General features: G+C 36.3%; 2 protein-coding genes across 2 annotated transcripts in view; one reads left to right on the top strand and one right to left on the bottom strand.

Moving 5' to 3' along the window:
• LOC135081453 (myosuppressin-like) overlaps nucleotides 1-17103 on the top strand; it is a 32719-nt gene extending 15616 nt beyond the window's left edge. The window contains exons 2-3 of the mRNA XM_063976149.1: nucleotides 14529-14716; nucleotides 16648-17103. Coding sequence (XP_063832219.1) covers nucleotides 14529-14716; nucleotides 16648-16739 — 280 coding nt within the window. The 3' untranslated portion in view covers nucleotides 16740-17103. The remainder of the gene's footprint in view (nucleotides 1-14528; nucleotides 14717-16647) is intronic.
• Nucleotides 17104-22687: 5584 nt separating this feature from the next.
• LOC135081845 (uncharacterized) overlaps nucleotides 22688-24344 on the bottom strand; it is a 57072-nt gene continuing 55415 nt past the window's right edge. Inside the window, exon 23 of the mRNA XM_063976626.1 lies at nucleotides 22688-23404. Within this exon, the coding sequence (XP_063832696.1) occupies nucleotides 23354-23404 (51 nt within the window). The 3' untranslated portion in view covers nucleotides 22688-23353. The remainder of the gene's footprint in view (nucleotides 23405-24344) is intronic.

The raw sequence follows: 24344 nt of genomic DNA, 5'->3' as shown, positions 1-24344 counted from the left end.
ACTCGCGCAGCACTATTTTTAATACGATAATTAATCGAGTGCATAAGTCAAGTGAAGTGTGTGTAATAAGTGCATGCGTTAGGTACTAAGCCGCATGGTTTGAATTTTGATGAAGAGTGTCATGTAAGTGAGGACCTTGAGGTTTTTTTGTAATTTATTGTTACCTTTTAAATTATTTTGGCTTTTATTATTAAACAAGATTTTTACATTTACGTACAGTAGTATTTTTTTAACAAGCGTAGGTTTTATTTTGTCCGTGGCATGTCCTTTATTCATTTGGACATATCAAAGGCCTTTTAACACATGGTTTTTAAACATGGTTTGTTTTAATTAATTTCTTTTTATTGCGATGTAAAACGTTATAACCTTTTTAACTAAATAAATTATAGCCAGATACGTGACAAAACAGTCTTTAATCTGGAAACAGTGTTTTATTTTCACGGAGATAAATTGTTGTACTAAATATTGTGGTAGTTGTAGTAAATATTATGGTATATTCTTTTGTATCCTAATTTTAAATTACCTACGCAAGCGGGGTTTGTTAAACTTTACAGAAAATTTAAACACGTTAAAATATGATAATTTTGGTAACATTCAGTGTTATCTAAGTAAATACGCCTAAATAAACGGTTGTATTCAAAAGTGCCTTGTTTCCTGTTATGAATTTTATACCCTAATGAAGTATTTCTATAAGGGTGTAGGTAAAGACAGTTTATTTTTAGGAGCAGGTGTATCCTTACGCCTTCAGGAAAATTGACAACTTATTTTGTGTGATCGTATATTTTTGACGCAATATAAAAAAGCTATTTACAAAATTACCTGATTTTCACTCACTTCAAACTTAGAAGTCTAGCCAATCCACAATATTGTTGGTCTTGCCTCTATATACAATATCTTTGACCAAAAGGAACTAACTGTATCAGAGGCTATATTATTACTTACTAAATTGGATGAGTTTCACACCCTAGTCTTTTAGCTTCAACCATTGGACATTACCATTTACATCAGACGGGAGTCGTATCCGCAACCGTGGATACCTAAACTAATAACCACCATGCACGTGGGCTGTCAAAATTTAAGTTGTATGTCTTGTCTTTAAGTAAGCACATGAAGCATTGAATTATGAATGACAGAAAACTAAGTTAAAGTATAACAATCACATATTTTTTACAGAATGCCGTACATATTTATTTGGTATTATTACATCATATTGACATTTCCGAGTCTCCCGAGATATGAATCCTTGCGACCAAAATCAAATACACAGTAAAATCTTGACGTTGTGATCAAAATACAATATTTGAGCTTAAAGCTCGACACATAGACTTTAAGTTCTATTGAAATCGCGATGCTATTGTAATAATATTTATAAAATAATGTAGGCTTGTCATATTTTTGTATCATAAATAAAGGATGACAACAAATGAAAGGGCAAAATTAGTTAGTTTTTGTTAAATTTTTTCGCGGTTCCAATTTAGTCGCGGAAGTAAATTGGAACCGCGAAAAAATCGAGTAAATAAAAATAAAGGCCGCAAATACATGATGTAGGTATAACTTTTTGTTCTAATACGTAGGTACAGTTGACAGCTAAACATGCATGTTATGTATAGGTAATAAATGAGTGGTATTTTGTATCAAAAATAACGTAGCTATGGCTTGATCTCCTGATGTTTGTGAATTAGGTAATTAAGTACTTGTAAATTCAGTTTGTACGAGTCTTTTATCAAATTATCAACCAGTTATTATGTAAAATATGAAATCATGAAGATAAAATTTCTTTACGCTAATTCAACAGGTAATTGCTTTATTACTAAACAAGCCGCAAAATGTTTCCAAGAAGGAGCGTGCCTTTATTCTTTTTTAGTTTTTTGATGAACCGATTCTGATGCCTAAATTACCCCTCATTACTGATGCTGCTGCCTTAAAGACAAGGCGGGATCCGATCCTTGAAACCTTACACTCGAAAATGTAGTTCTTTTATGTAAAGATTCGAATATCAATGTGTGACTTGGCTCGTTATTATCTGCCCACGCATTTAGTTGCCTATGAACTTCTAGACAGTATTTATTGGGTTAAAAAGATTTCATTTGCCAATTAGGGTACTGCCCATGTTTATTATTTTATTTTATCTGACAATAAACTAGATAAAATAACATTACAACATCACCACCTAATACCAAAACCCTAGCATAATAATGTGAACAGCTCGTCTGTAAATAAAAATTTGGGATATAGTTAATTTGAAAAAATCACTGGCTCATGGATATTTAGATCATTTCCACGAGAGAATTGGACCACCCAAGATGCATTTCGATAAGAATTACGCATCATTCGCATTTCATTAAGGTTATCTCAGTGAACAAATTGAGTAATTGATAGTAGGTATTTACTTGTTTGATTTCGCTGCTCCATTAAACTAGTGGGTAGTGGGAACTGATTGTGTCAAGTTAATTAATTGTTTTGTTTTTGTTTATATGTTTGACCATAATAAGGTTTTGTAAACTACGGTAATGTTTACTGTGGTATAGTTACAGTAATGACTCCATAGAGCGTCTCGTAGTGCAGGGAAAAGTTGAGGGCACCAGACCACGTGGTAGATCACCAATGAGATGGACGGACCAGATCAAGGCCGCAACTAAGTGCTCGGTTGGCGAAAGTACCCGGAAAGCTGCCGTCCGCGAGGAATGGCGCCGTATTACGAGGAACGTCACTCTGAATCGTGATTCAAAATGATGATCACGACCACTCTGACAAGAGTGTACCGACTGAGAAGAAGTTACAGTCCTCGTCAAATAGTTCGTGACACCCAAAGTAGCCAAAAAGTTCGCAATACGTCTTTCTTACAATTATAATAAGGTTGTGTTATAAACTTTTTGGCCACTTTGGGTGTCACTATTTAAGGATGTCTGAATTGTGGAATATGGGAGTTCAAGGAAAGAAGTAATTCTTCAGCATTAAACTGTATTTAGCGTTTTCTACAATAATACACAACCACACCGGCCCGCCTCCATGACAGCAGAGGGGTTCACTTCCGTATCCGCTAGTGAGGTGACACGACATTAGTGATGTGGCATTGTTCTCACCACAACACCCTTCCTCAATGACACATCTCCAACAAACAATTAAAGTTTCAAACTAACTTAAATGTTAATACACTTACAAAAAAAAAACTCATCCCGGGCTGCACCATACCTCTCTAACCATAACTAAAGTATCAAATTCCAAATAAATGATGATGCAACTCAGGGCCTAGTTTGTAAAACTACATCTTACAAAATCCTACCTTGTTTCTACAGTTTTCAAATTTAGATTTAGCCAAAGGCTTAGTACACATGTCTGCAATTTGTTTTTCACTTTGTATATATTTTAGAATAACAATTTGTTTTTCAACTCTATCTCTAATATAATGATATTTCAAATCTATGTGCTTCAATCTTTTATGTTGTTCAGGGTTTTTTGCAATATGAATGGCAGATTGGTTGTCCTCAAACATAACAATTTGATTACACTTTAAATAAATTTCTGTCAGCAAGTTTATAATCCAACAACCCTCAGATATCCCGTTAGCTAAAGCAACATACTCAGCTTCTGTTGAAGATAATGATACACACTGTTGTTTACTGGACGACCATGAGACCGTGCACCCATACAACTGCATTATGTAGCCCGATGTAGACTTCCGGTCAACCTGATCTCCTGCCCAGTCTGCATCTGTGTATCCAACCAAACATTCATCACCGTTCATACTGTAAACCAATTTCATATGTAAAGTTCCTTTTATATATCTTAAAATCCTTTTTAAACCCTTCCATACATCCTCATTTGCACAACCTTGGTAACGACTCAAATAACCCAAAGCATAACACAAGTCTGGTCGAGTACCTAACATAGCATACATAAGACTTCCAACTAACTTTCTACACTTTCTTGTCAATTCTTCATTCTGATAATCTTGTTTCTCAATTTTCATTCCAGGATCCATAGGTGTACTAACCGGCTTGCATTCTTCCATCTTGTATTCCTTCAAAATTTCTTTCAAATAATCTATCTGATCAATTACTATTGACTTTTCATTCCTTTTAATGTTGATTCCTAGATACTTAGAAATTCCTTCCATGTCCTTCATATCAAAGTTTTCCTTAAGTGTTTCTTTTAGCTTTTCAATTTGTTTACTATTTTCTGAAATCAAAAGTATATCGTCTACGTATAATAGTACATAAAATCTTTTTCCTGGCATGTAATATAAACAATAGTCACAGTTACTACGATGAAACCCTTCCTGTATCATTAATTTATTGAACCTTTCATTCCAATATCTCGGTGACTTTTTCAGTCCATACAATGATTTTTGAAGTTTTAATACTTTTCCATCCTGTTCCATACCTTTTGGTTTTTCCAAATATACTTCTTCCTCTATATTTCCATACAAGAAAGCGCTTTTCACATCCATCTGCTGTATATCTAAACCATACTTGCATGTTACAGCCAGCAAGATACGTAAAGTTGGTAGCTTGGCTACTGGAGCATATATTTCAGAATGATCAAACTTACTGTCTTGCTTAAAACCCCTAGCGACCAATCTTGCCTTATAGATACCTTCAGTTCTCTTCACCTTAAAAAACCCACTTGCTGTCTATTGTCTTCTGACCTTTAGGTAAATCCGTTTCTATCCATGTATTATTACTTTTCAGTGCTTGCAGCTCCCTATTTATCGCCTCCAACCATTCCTTACTATCCTTCCCAGTTATTGCCTCTTCATACGTTAAGTCTTCTTCTCCTTGTGCCGTCAATCCCACCTCATAATCTTTCAACCTTTGAGGGGTTTTTACTATTCTGCCACTCCTTGTTTTCCTTTCCTCCAACCTTGCTTCATCTGGGCTATGCCATTCTTCTGATTCATATTCCTCGTCCTTGTCCACATATCTCCTTTGACCAGCACCCACTTCAGATCTTCTTTCTCTCTCTTGTTCTTCATCAACATTTGTTATTTCTTCCGGTAAATTTCCATATTCCTTCTCTTCCATTTCCTCATCATTCTCTATATTCTCACTCTCTTCTCCCATTGTCTCCTCATCATCGCTATGGCACACCTCTTCTATGTCACCCTCCCTCTGACTGATCCTGTTATCTTCCATATCTTCATTTCTTTTCATTCCTAGCACAAAAACAACATCTCTATGAGTTTCAACATCTCTCTTATTTTCAAACCAAATCCTATAACCTTTTGTATTTATTCCATAGCCGACAAACCTACCCATTTTTGCTTTTGAATCCCACTTTAGCCTTCTTTGTTTGGGGATGTGAGTGTATACTTCAGTTCCAAAAGATCTTAATGTATTGATGTCAAAACTTCGTTTATAAATTAGTTCATATGGTGTTTTACCTTTCTGGCTACTGCAACCTGTCCTATTTATTGTGTACACAGCATTACTCACAGCCTCAGCCCACAACTCCTTGCTTACATCCGCATTTATGATCATATTTCTAGCTGATTCTAGAATTGTTCGCATCTCTCTTTCTATTCTACCGTTTTGTTCTGGAGTATACGCCACAGTACATTCATGCAAAATTCCTTTCCTTTTAAACACCCCTTCCAACTCCCTGTTTTTAAATTCCCCACCACCATCCGATCTAAACTTTTTCACCTTGCATTCAAACTCATTTTCAAATTGCTCAAGAAACTCACATATTCTCTCTTTCGTCTCATACTTACTTTTAAGAAAATACACAAACCTGTAGTTACTGTAGTCATCCTTTAATAATAAAAAATATGAAGACCCACCTAAAGACCTTGTCTCCATCGGGCCACATAAGTCTGCATGCACCAAGTCTCCTGGTCGCTCAGCACGGCTCTCACTGCTAAAGAAAGGCAACCTATGTTGCTTTCCCTGTATACAAGACCGACATTGATCAATCTGCCCTTCATATTTGACACTATTTTTATTTAATATTTCCTTGACATGTTTAAAATTTTGATGGGCTAGTCTTTCGTGCCATGTGGACAAACTTAATAAAGCATTACAGTCATTTTGATCAGAGTTACTTTCAATCTTAAATTCCATTAAATACAAACTTCCTACACGTTTAGCTTGAGCCATAACTGATCCATTTTTGAGAAATTTACAATAGTTTTCACTTGATGATAACAATTAGCCATGGTCAACAGCACTAACCAAAGAAAATAAATTCACATTTAAATCAGGCACATATAACACATTGTGCATGACAGAAGGTATGTATTCTGAGCCATTGTAAGCCAACAAATGTATGTCCCCCATGCCTTCAACATTTAACCTTTTCCCATCCCCAACTATTACCTTTTTATCAATTTTACAAAAATTCTGAAGAAACCTTTTATTATATGTCATATGTTCGCTAGCTCCTGAATCCATTATGAAATCCAAATTATTTTTAATATGTAATATAGGCTCTTGAACTATGAATGCATTTTTAAACTTATTTTGAGATAAATTACAGTTTTTAGCCAAATGTCCAGACTTGTTGCACTGATAACACTTTACTTGTTGGTTACACTCAGCAGCCATATGGCCGGTTTTGTTACAACGATAGCACTTTTTCTGATGACAGTCACGCTTCATGTGTCCAACTTTGCCGCACACAAAACACTTTCTATCACTGTTGCCATTTCCCTTGAATTTGGTTCTGGTCGCAAATGCAGATGATGTAGACTCCCCTTGGTTATTTCTTTCTTCTTCAATCAATAATCTTGAGGTTAGTTCCTTTAGGTTTTGTTGACACGCAGGCACCGACTCCCAAGCACTTACAAAGTGTTTATATTTCTCTGGCAAAGACATCAAAATCTTGGTAATTAGCATATTATCTGATGGTGGTTCGCTCAACGTTCTTAGCTGGTTAGCTATTTCTTCCAGTTTTGAAATGAAGTTCATCATTGGTTCTTCAAAGGTTAAGTTAAAGAAACGTTGTTGTACGAGATGCACACTGACCTGCGATGAGGGCTCATACAAAGCAGATAACCTTTGCCACATTTCCCTGCTAGTCACACAGGACGACAAGTACGTCATAACCTGTTCCTCAACTCTTGTTACAATGATCTCCTGTGCTTTGTAATCCTTTTCATACCATGCTTGTTTTTCTTTCGAATCCTCTTCCTTAAGTAGCTCGCTGCCAATGACCACATCATACAACTTCTTAGCCCTTAGTATCACGGACAGTTGAAACCTCCATGCCCCCCAATTTCTGCCATTCAGCATCATACGCTGCTCCGCTCGACCCTCCATGATCTTGATTTTCGGAAACCTTCCCAACAGCTTAATTTCCGCACCACCTCGTGTGAAAACAGGTTACCCACACCAACCCACGCCGCGCCACTTCAGACAAAGATGCTAGTTTTATAGTCACTTTCCCTTAAACTCCAACACGCGTACGCGTGTCTGGGCCCATAACCAATTGTGGAATATGGGAGTTCAAGGAAAGAAGTAATTCTTCAGCATTAAACTGTATTTAGCGTTTTCTACAATAATACACAACCACACCGGCCCGCCTCCATGACAGCAGAGGGGTTCACTTCCGTATCCGCTAGTGAGGTGACACGACATTAGTGATGTGGCATTGTTCTCACCACAACAGTCTGTACTTACTACACTATTGCTACTGAAGGTTCAAATTCAAATTTTTATTTGCATACAAAAGTGTTCACAGGGTTTTAACATGGGTGTCCAAATGCATGTCCATTTTCTACCGATTGTGGAATTGTTATTTCATTGTTGAACTCCCAAAACACGTTTGCCGGCTTCCTTCACATGTTTTGCCACTTTTTATCGTTTTAAAGATGCTCATAAATCTTTCAATACTGATTCTTACGAAAGAGTTTAGGTTCTTCAAAATGTACCCACTAATTCACTTATTTCTATGGAAAGGTTGTTTTACTTACTCGAAGTAGCCCTAAATATGATACTTATTAACGTTAATGGATTGAAAGACTTGAAAACCCCAAGAGAAATTCAGATATTTAATAGTACTGTGCCCGCGATTTCGTACGCGTGAAAATAGTTCGAATATATTTCCCGTTTTCGCAACATTGTTCATTGATGCTTTATCCTATTGCTCGTAGCGTGCAATAGCTTAGCTAAATAAATGGGTTATCCAACACTAAAATATTTTTTCAAATCGGACCAGTAGTTCCTGAGATTAGGGCATGATTAAGTAAGCAAACAAACTCTTCTGCTTTATAATATTGGTACCTAGATTTATTTATCATCTTAATATCAATTTCCACATCAGATTTAAAACTGCTTTTAGACTTTTTGTCCTATTAGAGGAGAAATTCCTTTAAAACATTTAATTTCGAATACATTATTTCAGATTTCTGAGTTTCTTTCGGTGTATTGATTTTGATAGACATTCATAAAAATATTAAAAATTTATTGCTCAAATTGTAATTACAGAAACCATAAACATTCATCAACGTACAGTCAGCATCAAAAGAATTAACTTATGATTAAATTTTTATAAAAAAGTACTTACTTGAGAGAGCAGGGCGCTTCGTCTTGTGGTCTGCCTATTGGACTACGCCAACTGTGGTTGCAGGTTCGACTGCCACTGGGGACAAATTATAGAGAGAATTAGAGTCATTGTCTTTTATAGTACCTTTATAATTAGTAATTAGTGAAACTAAAAAATAAGTTACATTAATTATGAAACTAACTGTACCTACCTGCCTAATTCTACTCTTGAATTTAATCAGCTTAACATTCACAGTCACAAAATTAAAGAAACCAAAAATCGTAATTCTAATTCATCGAAAGATTTACCTAATTATAGCAATTGGTTTCATGATAATTTTGATTAGTAAGCCTATAAGAAGTATACCTTTAAGAGATTTATTTACTTAGTAAAATTTATTACAAATCAATTGAAATTGAAAATATGGGGCCCAATGATAACCTTATTGATGTTTCTTCTCAAAAGAAAATTATTGCTAACTACATTGAAAGGCTTCAATAAATGAAAATTGATCTATTTAAGGAAAAAATGAGTGGGAAGTTACGAGAAATTATAGGTAGAATATAGTGCTTTTAAGGGTACCGCTGATCTTAATTTTTCTCAAATACGTAGGACGTAGGTACATCTTATTATGAGATCAAGGGTGAAATCTAAAAAATAACTTTTCTTATGCATTCTCAAGGCTCTAGCTATTTAGTAAAAGAGCGTTCGGTTTAAAAACGTCTTATTTGAAAGAGCCCTTAAGGTTAGCTAGATTAACTCTAGAATAGGGAGACCTGGGAGAGTTGTAGCAGAGGTAAGTTTTAACAAACTCAATTTCTCTGAACATATGACAGTTTATCAAGATATCAACTTCACAAATTAGTTGCTCTTTCGACACTCCACACTATAGAATGTCCAACAATGAACTACTTATCCCAGCTATGACATTGTCAGGAGGGCGCTCTATCTATGCTGGATTATTAGTTCCGATTTTTGCCACGTTGGACAACCAAATAATTATGACATTTACAGGAGGGCGCTACTATTAATACTGGGTTGTTAGTTTTTTATTTTTGCCAGTTGACGTTTCAGAATCGTGGGACTTGTGAGCTCGCTAAACGTCATAGGTGCAGAACAATCGGCTTTGTTACAACTCACCTCTCTTACGAGTCTTACGACTTTTCTCGGTCACTCAGCTCACAAAGGCATATATTTTTAATTCTCACTAGATTTCTATAGAAAAAAACTGTATCAAAATGGCTCCGGAGTATAACCGCCTACGCATAATTTTTGTTTCATGAATAAATATTGTAGCTCAAAAAGTTTGCGCTCCTTCTCAGTGGGATTAGGCCCTCATGGCTTAGTGGTTGTTTGCGGTTTAGCCAATAAACGTTGCCTTGTTTGGCTGATAAGATGTTATTACTCCCTTTGAAGAACAGGGATAATCGAGGTTCCGAAATGCAGTACAGTGAGAGTTAAGGCAGCCGGTTTCTACATTAAATCGTCTATTGTTTCTAATAATTGGCTCTAATCGGAGTTCAGACTTAATATTGTGCTATGTTGTTGTGTTAATTGTATTGTTATTGTTTGTTCTCTGTAGCTGTGCCTTAAATAAATAAATATGTCACATGACGCAGTGTAAGTACAGGTTTCTAAATTCAATTGTCAATGATTGTTTCTAATATGTCACATGAAGTATGTAGGTATTATAGGAATGTTGATATGTAGCCCCGAAGCTGTTTTATTGTAGAGTCAGCGACAAATAGTGACACCCAAAGTGGCCAAAAAATGACAACACAACCTTATTCTGATTAAACATGTAACGCAACACGTCTGTGGTGTTTCGAACTTTTTTGCTACTTTGGGTGTTATAATCACGATCTATTTGACGCTGACTGTAGCTATATATCTTTGCCATCGTTTTCAGCAATCACCTTTAATATCCTATCCTAGGCCTACTGATTGACTTTCATTAAAAGTGATCCATGAACTCTTGAGATCATCGTCCCACGCTTTGCATTATTTTCAGTCTAATATTCTCGAATATTCGACCAACTGTCGAATTTCTTGCCGCCCTCTATTTGCCAGAGGGTTAATTCCCTCCGTGGTTTTCAATAAGTGTTGCATTACAATACGTCGACATTCCCAAGAGGGTAGAGGCCAAATTCTTGACGGTAGGTTTTTATTGTGTTTACAACAGCGTTGGAGAGGCGATATCGAATTTAATCATAGGCTTTAATACTTTATTAAGTAGGTACTCGTTGTTTTCTTGGTAATTTTTCTTTTTCTCGGTGTTTTAATACTCGATTGTCAAGGTAGGTATTTTCTGACTAGAAAAGACTAGGTACTCCATCTTAGATAGTCAGATGACATAGGAATAAATCCTATGTAAAAACATGTTTTTCTCATGGGGTTAGTTACACAAGGTTAAGGCTAAAATGAATCCTTAGGATGAGGCATCTTCACACTTCATCACGTAAGGATACTTATTCAAATTCATACTTATAGCTCATCATCATCTCAGCTATACTGCTGAACATAGGTTTCCCACAATGATTTCCATAAAGGCCGGTTGTATCCAGCGCCTTCCTAATACCTTTACGAGGTCGTCGGTCCACCTTGTGGGTAGACGTCCTACGCTACGCTTTCCGGTACGTGACCTCCTCTCTAGAACCTTGCTGCCCTATCGGCCGTCAGTTCTGCGTACTATGTGCCCTGCCCATTGCCACTTCATCTTGCTAATAATCCGTCGGGCTATGTCAGCGACATTAGTTCGTATACAGATCTTATCTCTGCTTACTAGTGTCTACTTATAGCTCTCTTTCTATTATATTTATTACTAGCGGCCCGCCCCGGCTTCGCGCGGTTGTAATGGAATTTCCCGGCTTTTCTCTTATATAATATGCATGTTTAATGCCTAAAAACCTTCATCTTGAGTTACTCTATCTACTCGTATTAAAAAAAACGCATCAAAATCCGTTGCGTAGTTCTAAAGATCTAAGCATATAGGGACAGACAGCGGAAAGTGACTTTGTTTTATACTATGTAGTTATGTTATTTATTTCACACCCGTATCTCAATGTATGCTGTGTGGTCATAGATTAGGCCCCACATAAAACAAAGTTACAACAACTCTCTAAATATTATGTAAGCACATAACAGTAGAAAGCCATTGCAATAACAATCCCATTCACATTCGATATCTACAAAACGCATCCTCTAAGAAGCACGCTATCAGTTATCAGTGTCAAAGCCTAAGGACACAAAGGGCCTGTTAGCGAGTAATGGGAGGTCTCAAAGACAGGATCAAAGAAAAGGGAACACGCGAGGGCGCGAAGACGCCCGGGATGTACAAATAGTTGGATTATTACAGGAGTTACGTGAAAATGCTTTGGAATAATTTTTGTTCTATAGCCTGACCAGGAACATAAAAACCCTGGCATAGAGGCGCATCAATTGCATTTGATAGTGCAACACTGAGTACAGTCGTACCTGTTTTAAATTAATAGGCTAACTTTATGTATCAGGATTCAGGATTACGGGCTAATTTAATATTTTCATAAATTAACGAAAACATATTATTATAGGTAACCTGGTTTAAATAAATTAAATGAAACCATCAATCGAGCTAGTAGGATTTATTTTATTATTCATCAATAATCAAATTCAGAACTTGAATATTCAACTGCAATGTCTGCTCATGAACGCTTCAAACTCGGTACTTCTTTCCCAATTCCATAAAATTCAACACTTAGAAAGTGACAAAAAACTTTAAAATAGGTAGTTGAAACAAACCACAGCTAATTTTCATAGTGGACTGTACTATACGATAAACATGTCAGTCAATTTGACAACCTTTGTTGGAAACATTATTCAATGAAAATATTGTCCGAACCCTTGGTATTTCTCTTCGACAAATACTTTAACACATTGTGAACCACGTTTCTTTCACGACTATAAAGAGATTTTAGCAATTTCATTCACAAAATCAATTGCGCACATTTAAAATAAAGTTTGTTTACACTTTGACAGCAATAGACTGACATGCAAGGTGACATGTCAATGAAGTTTTTAGTTATTGTTGCCATTAAAAGAAATTAGTACCATTAGATTTCCGCAACATGGCGAGGGTTTTTATGTTCCTGGTCAGGCTATAATACTTTTACCTACTGGTGGGTGGGACAGGGCGATCGTCTTTCATATAAATGCCTAATGTAAGAGAAGCTATGCCTAGTTTCGCTCGCAAAATCAAAAATGGAAATTCAGAAAACTACACCTAAGTGTTTTAAGACACTACTTTTCGGGACACCTTGTATATTACTTAGTACATATGTAAATGTTTAAAAAAGCTTAGATTTTAAACTGCACAGGCTATTGTAATTATTGGGGGAGGCCTATGTTCTGCAGTGGACGTCCTATGGCTGAAATAATGATGATGATATGATTTTATATAATCTAATCATTACTACTTATTTACTTCAGCTTTTGGTTTGGCAAGACGTTTTTTCTTTACTTATAGATTTGAGAAATAACTCGTTTTAAGGATAAACATGTGGTGAGGATTGTCCCGAGTTTCCGACCTCGAGAAAGAAATAAGTTTTTTGGGTCAGATACTAAAGTTAATTTGCGAAAAATGAGTGAGTAGGTAAAAGCAGGACGAAAATATGCGCATAGGTAAATAGGTATGTACATATTTTTCTGCTCGGATGACTTTCTGCGTGCTTACTAAAACAGTTTATGTCCCGGTTTAATTTATATGGTAAACATGGCTTTTTAAGAATTTCTTTGGGACAGGTTTACAAGCGGCTTTTTCTTTTGAAGCAGTTTTAGTTAACGCGTAGGAACTGGGTGGTTATTCCTTTAGTTCTCGTATGGGTAAAGTGGACATTAAAATAGGCTAAAAATTAAGATGAGGTCGAATAGAATTAGTAAGAATTTTTTGAAAGTCGACTATTAAGAAGGCAATAATGATAATTTAAATCCAAATTAACCCAATTTAAATAATCACTGTTGTTCTTTCCAAATATACAATAGACTTCAATAGAGCAACTAAAGGTTGGGTTGGTTGTAAATTAAAATATAATAGATTTCTGTTGGTACTTTTATCAGATAGCTAAGTTATTTAGAGCGGATAAATAGTCACAGTCCACGTAACAGAAGACCAGCTTAGATTGTATTCAACCCTAAATAAAAAAAAACATATGACATCAACTTGAGAAATAATCCAGCTTCAGAGGACAATCCAAGTCGTAGAATTCACACGATAGAGCCATTTCAAACTGTACTGTACCTCTATTACGAAAAACTTTCGAGTTCGTTTCGTTGCGTATTCAAAGTGTCATCGAAAAATTTTGTATGAAAAATTAAACAGCGCCCCCTATTTATCAACTGCTTTTTTACCACAATGCGCAAAAAATGTGCATCCCTGGTGCGCAGGGTCCGGAGTAGTGGCAACAGCATCCTGACCATGATTGCGAGCAGGTTGGATTGTGTGTACGTGAGGCATTGCTGTGACACAGCCTATGGAGTGAAGCGGGGATGACTCATGTATGCATAACCTCACACTTGTGGATTTGGAATTGAAATGAGTATAATTTATTATAATACTTATTTCAATTCTAAATCTAAATCTAAATTCAATTTTACATCTGTTTCAACTCAACTAACATAGTTTTTAAGTGCAATTGTTATTAACAAACTGAGTCCTAGTAACTTGAATAAAGAATGATTTATTTATTTATTATTTATTTATTATTATATTATAGCCGCCCTAGGGGGCGCTGTTTAATTTTTCATACAAAATTTTTCGATGGCACTTTGAATACGCAAACGAAACGAACTCGAAAGTTTTTCGTAATAGAGGTACTGTACTACAACGCCGACGCAACGCACGGTCAACACATTGGCGTATCTAGGGCTATATTTCAAGGACATCTGGCCCCTGATTATGCTATGTCTGATAGCTCACTCATGAATGAGTATTATCATCTTGATCAACCTAGAATTCTGGGCACGTGGTAAACGTCCGTGTGTCATCTCTCTAATAAAGATCCTTGTTCCAGCATCGAGTATCGTGCAGCCGTGCTGGTGGCGCTGGCGTGCGTGGTGGCGAGCGCTGTGTGCGCGCCCGCGCCGCTGTGCGCCGGCGCCGCGGAAGACGACCCTAGGGCCGCGCGCTTCTGCCAGGCCCTGAATACTTTCCTGGAGCTGTACGCCGAAGCAGCGGGCGAACAAGTTCCGGAATACCAAGGTAAGATACTCCTCAATGATAGCAAGGTAGGCAATTCCTCTATCTAAGCCCCTCCATCCTCGGTGTCTGCGCCGCGGAAGACGACCCTAGGGCCGCGCGCTTCTGCCAGGCTCTCAACACTTTTCTGGAGCTGTATGCCGAGGTTGCGGGCGAACAGGTCCCTGAATACCAAGGTAAGCTACTCTTCAGTGATAGGAAGGGAGGCAGCTCCTCATCTGACGTATCTAAGCGAGCCTTCGAGGTCTGTGTCGCTGTGCGCCGGCGCTGCGGAAGACGACCCAAGGGCCGCGCGCTTCTGCCAGGCTCTCAACACTTTCTTGGAGCTGTATGCTGAGGCAGCGGGCGAACAGGTGCCGGAATACCAAGGTAGGCTGTTTAGGCCACTCCTCTTTATGTGCTAGCAGTATCTAATCCCCTGCCTGTGCGCACCCGACCCGCGTCGCTGTGCGCCGGCGCCGCGGAAGACGACCCTAGGGCCGCGCGCTTCTGTCAAGCTCTCAACACTTTCTTGGAGCTGTATGCTGAGGCAGCAGGCGAACAGGTTCCTGAATACCAAGGTAAGATACTCTTCAGTGATAGCAAGGAAGGCAACTCCTCATTTAACGTATCCATGCCCCTCTATCCTCGGTGTCTGCGCCGCGGAAGACGACCCTAGGGCCACGCGCTTCTGTCAGGCTCTCAACACTTTCCTAGAGCTGTATGCCAAGGCTGCAAGCGAACAAGTTCCTGTATACCAAGGTAGGCAGGTCCTCATGCTGTGCTAGCATGGTAGGCGACACTTCATCCTGTGCTACAGATAGGCAAATCCAATTCTGTGTTACCAATGTAGGCAACTCCTCATCACATGATGAGTAGTCTCGCGTCGTTCGCAGTTTGATGTCCGTGGTAGTCAAAACCTTTAGATTTAGTATTCCCTACTTAGTCCGTTTTTGCTCTTACAAATGCTAATTCTTAAAATCCTAAATGTACACAGCACCTACTTGTTCTCATGAACTAACTTTTAAATTCCACTTTCAAGTCGAAAGTCGAAACTTAGGCCATGTTTTACATTTCCTAACTTCAATCACCACTCGCATTCATGCGTCCTTCGCGAGTCATTTATCACCGGGTTACTACCACAACTAACTAATATTAGAAGTGAAATAGATACCTACTTTTATGTTGGATACGAGCTTTCTAAAGTTTAATTAAATCAAAATGTAGGTCAAAAGTTAAAGACTGCATAGCGCTCAAAAATGGCTAGTTTTATGCCAATGTCTCGAGGAACTAAATTAAATTAGTGACTTTACAGCACATAACAGACAACTCCATAACTTCAACACTTTTAAAAGTTTCTTAAATCTTGAAGTTTTTATAGTGACATCAAACATTTTTTCAAATAAATAAATATCCTGAAGTTGTGAAACAGTTGGCTTGAAGACTCTACTGAATATGACTATAGTATGCAAATTCATTGACGACACAGTACAGCTGCATTTCGTTAACTGTATCAACAAAATTAGGTCGCAACATGATTTCGGATCATTGCGATAACGTGATTGCAGGTTGATAATTCAGTTTAGATATTATGGGCTCTCATGTTTTCCTATGATTTTGGCGAGTGAATATTTAGGTTACGCAATTGACGCAGGTAGACAGAGTCAGACACACATCACCTATTACCCTCATTTGCCTTAAGTGGGAAGGAACTGTGGGATTCCGGACAAAGCCTTCACTACCAGTCCCTCCCGGCGATTATCCGCCTACACGGATGGCCTTACGAGCTCTCCAGCAGGACGGGGGCCGTTAAAAAAATGAACCAACTTATTACAGGCCTCTAACTACTAGACTGGACCCATCTTTAAGTCGGAACAAGGCGCTAAATGTTTTCTAAGGTCCTGAATCCTGACAGTGCGTCTACAATTCAAATTAACCGAAACCTCTTGTTTCAGCTCTAGTACGCGACTACCCTCAGCTCCTCGACACCGGAATGAAACGGCAAGATGTCGTGCACTCTTTCCTGCGCTTTGGGCGCCGGCGCTGACGTGTGGCGGCGTCTCACCCCGCACCCCGCAGCGACGAGGCTTGAACTAACTGCATAACCAATAACCACCCTTTCGTCCAAAACATTAACGTAGATTTATCTAAGAAGGGTAATTTAGCCGTCGAATCCACGGATAGACGGACAAATTATGTTTCGCCATACTAGTTTTATTCTATAGGTATCCGAGCGACAATCTGAACCTCTCTCCCCAAATTTATAAGGCTAGGTTACGATGTACTTACTGCTAAAAGTATTAATAGTTTAAGGTGTAATTATCGATCTTGTTGTCAATATTTTTGTGGCATTTCATTTGGTAAGTGTAAGAATATTAAAATGTTTTAAATAAATTCCATATTTATGACAAGGCGACGTGTTTTATTTCAATCCTTGACTCCCTTCCAAAATAAAATAAAGTTCTAGAATAACACCGTACATTTTAAAGAAAAGTAATATGATATTACCAACGCATATTAAACGCCTAAGGTTCGGTTTCCACCAAGGCAGAGAAGAGCGGAGAAGTGTGAGGCCGTCAAATTTCTCTGTAGAATTTGACAGCAGCGGCTGCGTGGCGCGATGCGGAGAGAAGTGGAAACCGGGCCTAAGGCGGTTATCACACTGCGCCGCGCTCCGCCGCGGAGCGCGGGGCGACAGATTTAATCATTGTATGCAAGTACCTCAGTTTGTATAGAAAACACGCGCGGCACTTCACACTGACAACGCGTCCGCGCGCGTGATTTTTTATATGAAAATCACGCGCTCCGCGGCGCAGTGTGATAACCGCCTTAGACCTATCTAAAGCAGTGACCTAGACGTTGCAAACAATAATGTAAACGTGCAGTCAAATAGACACAGAAATAATAAAGAATGTAAAGGATTCAAAACTCACGGAAAATGGTGCACCGAAGTCTTCGTGAACGCCGACACCCAGCACTGATACACAAATCTTGTTGTATCAAACAAGTGAATTGCACAATTTTACACACACGAAACAATGCACTGTCTAATCCAGCATAGGGATATTCCGATACTAATAAATACGAGTAGGTACTCGATACTTTTGATTCGATACCAAGTATTTATTGTATCGAATCAATTTTGCGATACTTAATCGGTATCGAAACAAAAATAGGGTAAACCACCCAATCATTGGCACTCTACCAATTTATTGGCATGCTCCAGTTTTTTAAGAAAATTAAGGTTTTTTGTAGCCAAACCTTATATTTTTTAGTAGAAATTGTACAGAAATATCATTTATTACTCGAACTGGCTACACACGTTTTTTATTTTTTCAAACATCGCGGCGCATCAACCATTTGTTTGACAAACCGCGACCTGTGTGAAAAAAACAATCGAAATATTCGTTTTTTACTAAGGTAAGAGCTATCATAATCTTTTAAAAAAATGCAAATCCATTTTGTTGTCCCTATACATAATCATTTTGTCTTATTATTGAATATATTAACTGCCTTTTTAAAACATTATTTTATAATTTAACCGCCAACTTTTAATTATTTGTGGTGTGCCAACATTTGGTATGCGTAAAATCTGTTTATCCATTTTATTGGCACACATGCCAATAAAAGGGTATTTAAAATAATTTGAGTTTATTAAAAATTATACCTTGTTTGTCTCAAAATTTAGTTTAAATTGCATTTAAAATATTTTTTAACGTTTTGGATACACCAATCCAAATGTTGGCCCACTGCCAATTATATAAAATCCATTTATTGGCACGGGTGTCAAACATTGGTTAAAAAGGTGCCAATGAAAAATATTATCTTTTCAGCCACTTTCAAAGCCTTTCAAAGTCTTATTCCACTAATCCCCGTTGACAATCCCCGTCAACGGGGATTAGTGAACTTTTTGTTCATTAATTCCCGTTAGCGCCAATGGAGTTTACGATGGGGATTAATGAACTAAAAAGTTAATTAATCCCCAGTACGTTAAAAATAAAATACTCATGTAAGAATCAGGTACCTTCTATTTATTACTAGATAAGAATTCACTTATTATTTTTATTATCAAATTAAATTAAATTTAAGACTGATTACAATACTTAAAAAAATTAACACTTACCTGATTAACCAAAAGCACTATGGATATTGAATCGTTATTCCCCATTCATCATTTAAAAGAAGATGGAAACGATTACATACAAATTTGGGCCAAGATGAACAAGATAAAAATGGTGTAAATTAATAGCTTTGTAATCAGGCTTAAATTTAATTTGATTATAAAAATAATCAATAAGTGAGTTCTTATCCAATAATAAATAGAAGGTACATGATTCATACATTAGTATTTTATTTTTAACGTAGTTTTCTGAATAAAGAAAAATAAAATAAACTAAAAAGTTCATTAATCCCCATTATAAGCTCCATTGGCATTAGCGGGGATTAATGAATAAAAAGTTCACTAATCCCCGGGCTTTGAAAGTGGTACCACGGTCTACTATACAATTCAGATTGAAACATCCTGATCATCGCTCTAAGCCCGGTCCGTTCACAATTTTAACTGACGAGGAAGAACAGATTTTTGTTGACTGGATAAAATAAAAATCAGTAGCAAAAAAGTATTTCCGAAGAGAAAAGAAGATTTGATAAAAGTGTTTATGGAAAGTTTAAAACCATATTTAAATATAAGCGTTTGAACTGATATGGTATGTTCCTATACAAATAAATGTTACTTTTCTTATAACAAAGGATTTTATTTTGTTTATTTCTATCATGAATCTCTTTAAAACCTCTACATAAGACCTAGCAGCTATTTTTCAGTCTTGCGAGAACAGTGCCAATAATAGGTAATTATCACTGCCAATAAAAGGTTTGGCTATGCCAACAACTGGTATTTTGAGGTATTTTTTTAAAAGGTACACTATATTGAATAAATGATTTAATTTATTAATGATAAGTACTTTATAATATTCTGCAAAGATTAAAAGACCCATATAAATGTTTTTTTCTTTGATAAAACATATTTTTACATGCAAATTTTACCGGTTTTGTGAAGTAGCTGCTTAAAGTGCCAATAATTGGGTGGTTTACCCTACTTGGTATCGAATCGAATCAGCAAAACAACCGAAAACAATAAAAAAAACCGAGAACGCATCATACAGAACTGAGAGAGCAAAAACAGTCAGCTAATCAGCTTTAATCGGTTACCGAGTTACCGGTATTCGTCGCGTGGCGGCGTGAGTGACGCGTTGTCTCGCGCTGGGCCAGCCGAATTCGTCCGACTTCAGCCGAGCCCGAGCCGAAAGCGAGAGAAGGAGTTTGTTAAAATTATTGTCCTTCAACGTTCATTGATAGCACCCTCAAAATAATAAAACAAAATAAAAGTTTCAAAAAGTATCGATATCAGTAACTATCGATACTTTAAGAGTACTTATTTAAGTAGTATCGAAAAAAGATTTGAGTATTATCGAAATGAGTAGGTATCGATACTTAGGTGGTATCGGAACATCCCTAATCCAGCAAATACACTCGGGGGAGACCTTCGGAAACGGCACAAAACAGTCGTAATTCAATCCAAATAATGGAATATTGCACGGTATGCATTTCAATATTCTCGAGACAGGACTGACTTGTCCACTTTTTCGTGTGTACCTGCAAAATATTAATAATATTGAAATCTTTTTCTGTCTACCGACGAAAAGATTAGGCGCGAAAGTTTAAAAAGAATGGTGGACTACATTTTTGACGATGAATTATTTAAATATTAAACAGGAATGTACTCTACGTAGGTACTTTATTTATTTTGTTAGGGTATTAGCAATATAGCAGTCATTTTTTATATTTATTTACTGCTATTTTGGTCGTTACGTCGGATCTCACGTTTTTCTCAATCTCTAAAACAAAAAACTAGATCAAAATCGGTTCATCTTTTGGGATTAAAAATAAAATACTACAAACAAAATACATCTAATATCTCGCTGCTTCGGGAGTTTAAATGAAATGCAATAAAAGTTGCTCACAGTATATTTTCATTCTATAACACACTTGTATACATCGAAAATATCATAAAAACATACAAATTGCGCTAACAGTTAATTTTTGAGTTAGAGAATAAAGAGAGATATAATTTTGTCATTTCGCATACACATAATACAGTGTGTTTGGGATTGGGCTAGCAATAATTTAAGGCGATGTTTTCATGTCAATTTGATCGACAAAAATGCAACCAAAAACTTGCCCGTCAAAACTGAATTTTTTGACAGAAACTAAAATTCATTGTTCTTTTTTTTAAGTATTTTGGTCATTGTTTTTCATTCTTGTGTCTTTTTTAATGACACATATTATTAGCTTACAAATGCAATTTATTATTGTATATCTGTAAGACGGGCACATAAGAAACATAAGAAATTTTTATGTAGTCACATAAAAAATTAAGCCCCACAGTCCAAGAGGAGGGCCCACATATGGGGGCATTTTTGTCGATAAAATTGACATCACAACATCGCCTTAAATTATCGCTAGCCCTATCCCAAACACACTGTATTTTATCTAAAATCAGTAAGAACACGATAAATACATTTTTTATAATAGAAACAGGATTACAACAACACTATGTACTCTTTTCTTCTTCTTAAATCTTGATTTTGCTGTAATTAAAATATTTTTTTTATTAGAATGGTAGTACATGACTGCTTGTTTAAATAAATATCAAAAAGTTGCTAAATTTATTATTTTGCAGACATAGATAATAATAAGGCTTTAATAAATCTAAGTTTGCATCAACCTACCACAAGATGTCGATTATAAAACTTACAGTAAGGGTAAATATTTCACAATACATTGGGATACTTCATCTTTTTCTAGTAGAATATCTATTGTTATTTTCAAATTATAGCTTGACATTTTGTGTGCCTTTTGATTACTGTATTTTGAAACTCGGTATTTATTTTTTGTGATTGTAAAATATATTAGAAAGAACAAAAGTATACATAATTTATGACATGCATTTGGTATCAGAAAGATATATCAATAAATTGTATATACAAGTTGATAATGTAGACATAGCACCGTATTATATACACTAACCATTGAGCTACGACAGTAAAAATAATATACAACGTTCCATACAAAATACAAGCTTTTTTGAAAATTCTACTTTACATGTAAATTTTTAAGCGATTAGAAAATACGTAATCAATATTTATTTACAGTTTTCTTTAATTTTTTGTTTTGCCATAGTAAAAATGTATACTTATATCAATATCAAAGTATTTTGGTATGAAATAATTATTTAGTCGCTAAGGAACAACACAAACATTACAGTTAAAATACAGTTTCAAAATTTATCAGTTGTAGAGAGATGGGTATATTGTTATTTATTCATACAAAAGGAGTGGTCTAAAAATGAATGTCTTTAAAAAAACGTGAATTAATCATAAAAAAAGGCAAGACATATAATATAGACTTATGCTATTTAGTACCAGTTTCATTAAAATATTACAGGCATAGTAAGACTATTTCTTCGGACACTAGTTATAAAAAAATGTAATCTAAAAATCTTATTTTTCCTGTTAAAATTAAATTGTATAATTATGTACCTGTGGGTTTAATATAGAAATAATCACACGATAGTATAGAAATATATTAACAGACTCACATAACATTTATGGCAAGAAATGACACAAACTTTAACTTTTGGAGAGCATACGTAAAACTTATTTTTAATAAATTGTGATAAAAATATAATTGATAAATAAAATCGTAAGTTGCCAATTTGTCATGGTTTGGTTAGTAACTACTTTTAAATAAGGACTCTTTCAAGTTCGTAGCATATACGTCAGCACACCAGTACCTCTGTTACGAAAAACTTTCGAGTTCGTTTCGTTTGCGTATTCAAAGTGCCATCGAAAAATTTTGTATGAAAAATTAAACAGCGCCCCCTATAATATATAAACGAAACGAACTCGAAAGTTTTTCGTAATAGAGGTACAGGTGATCATTTTCGTTGCAAAATAACATCTAATTATAAGTACATAAGAATTAGGCTGAGTTGCACCTATTGACTTCAACGGTGACTATAACAATAAACAGTGTTTTTTGTATAGTTTGACAGATTTTTGACGTTTGTTAAAGTTAAAGTAAGATGGTGCAACTCGGCCTTAATGTTCAGCTTGATATGCCATCAAGTTTGTCTCTGACTTAATGATTACATAAAACAAAACTTACAAATATACAACAATCATTTTCTAATAATTTTGGAAAAACATTATAACATAAATACATCTTTTGGATTTGACCAGAAATCTTATGATGTTTATACGATTTCTTTTTAAAGTACTTCATTGGCTAAACAGGCCAAGATATTTAATACACCAAATATGAAAACTTTAAATATTAAAATATGAAAAAGCGAACATTTCAGACGATTTGTTTTCTTACACAGTTTAAACAGTCTCTCTTTACGACTTATGATAGCAATGGGTTGGATAATATCACACCTTAGATTGCGCGTATCTAATGCTACTTGCCTCAAGCAAATACGGTCCTAAAGATGTCGGCATAAAGTGCAATTTTCATTGCACTTTAAATGCTCAGGCGCATGCATTTTGGCTTGCGTACAGCCGGTTGCCATCACTACAGATATGTAATATTTCGCTATGCCTAGTACGTAATATGCACCACGTCGCCTCCCACTGATAGAAGACATTGACCCTGTGGAATAAATTTAGTTATTATTTGCATAAACTATTTTTATTATATTAAAGTTTTGGGGGATAGGTTACTGTTGTGTGGAACCCGCAACGAACCTAAAGGTTTTCACCACAGCAGAGAGAAGAAGCAGTGAAGAAGTGTTTGAATAACCAAAAGAGTTCGTTATTTCAACGTCGCTTATCCGCTCAGTTTCATCATCATCATCATCATTTCAGCCACAGGACGTCTACTGCTGAACATAGGCCTCCCCCAATGACTTCCACATCGCTCGGTTGGCAAGCTGAAGTGGCAATGGGCAATACACGTACGCAGAACTGATGGTTGATGGGGCAGCAAGGTTCTGGAGTGGAGACCACGTACCGGAAAACGTAGCGTGGGACGTCCACCCACAAGGTGGTCCGACGACCTGATAAACGTAGCAGGAAGGCGCTGGATGCAGGCCGCTCAGTTTCGGTTTGGTTTTTTTTTATTGGTTATTCAAACACATATCTTTGTTGGAAACACCGACTATGATAAGCCACTTCCAACTTCAGTGTGATAATTAAAATATTGTATTCTTTCTAGAGCTTTTCAAGCAGATAGTCCAGTCATTTAAGCTTAAATTAGGTAAGAATCTCGGAATTCGAGATACCCAGCTGTAAGTCTGTAAATACTTGTATATTGACACCCTAAAAGTTGTCTCAAAACCTACGTATGATAGGGTAGAAAACGGTTCACCGTATAACATTTTTTTTTAAACAAAATTTGTAGAGAATTTTGTATTCTACAATATTGATAATAAATAAAAATAGCAAAAAACCCATAGGAAATGAGATATTTCTAAAAAAAGCGCAAAAAACCGATTTTTGTGACCGTTGACCTTGAAATTTAATAGTTGCTTACACCCTACCATATGTAGGTTTTGAGACAACTTTTAGGGTGTCAATATACACGTATTTAC

The sequence above is a fragment of the Ostrinia nubilalis genome, chromosome 20 (assembly GCF_963855985.1).
Source record: "Ostrinia nubilalis chromosome 20, ilOstNubi1.1, whole genome shotgun sequence".
In the NCBI taxonomy this organism is placed as follows: Eukaryota; Metazoa; Arthropoda; class Insecta; order Lepidoptera; family Crambidae; genus Ostrinia; species Ostrinia nubilalis.
Note: the sequence above shows the minus strand (reverse complement) of the source record. Positions and strands in the feature narration are given on the sequence as shown.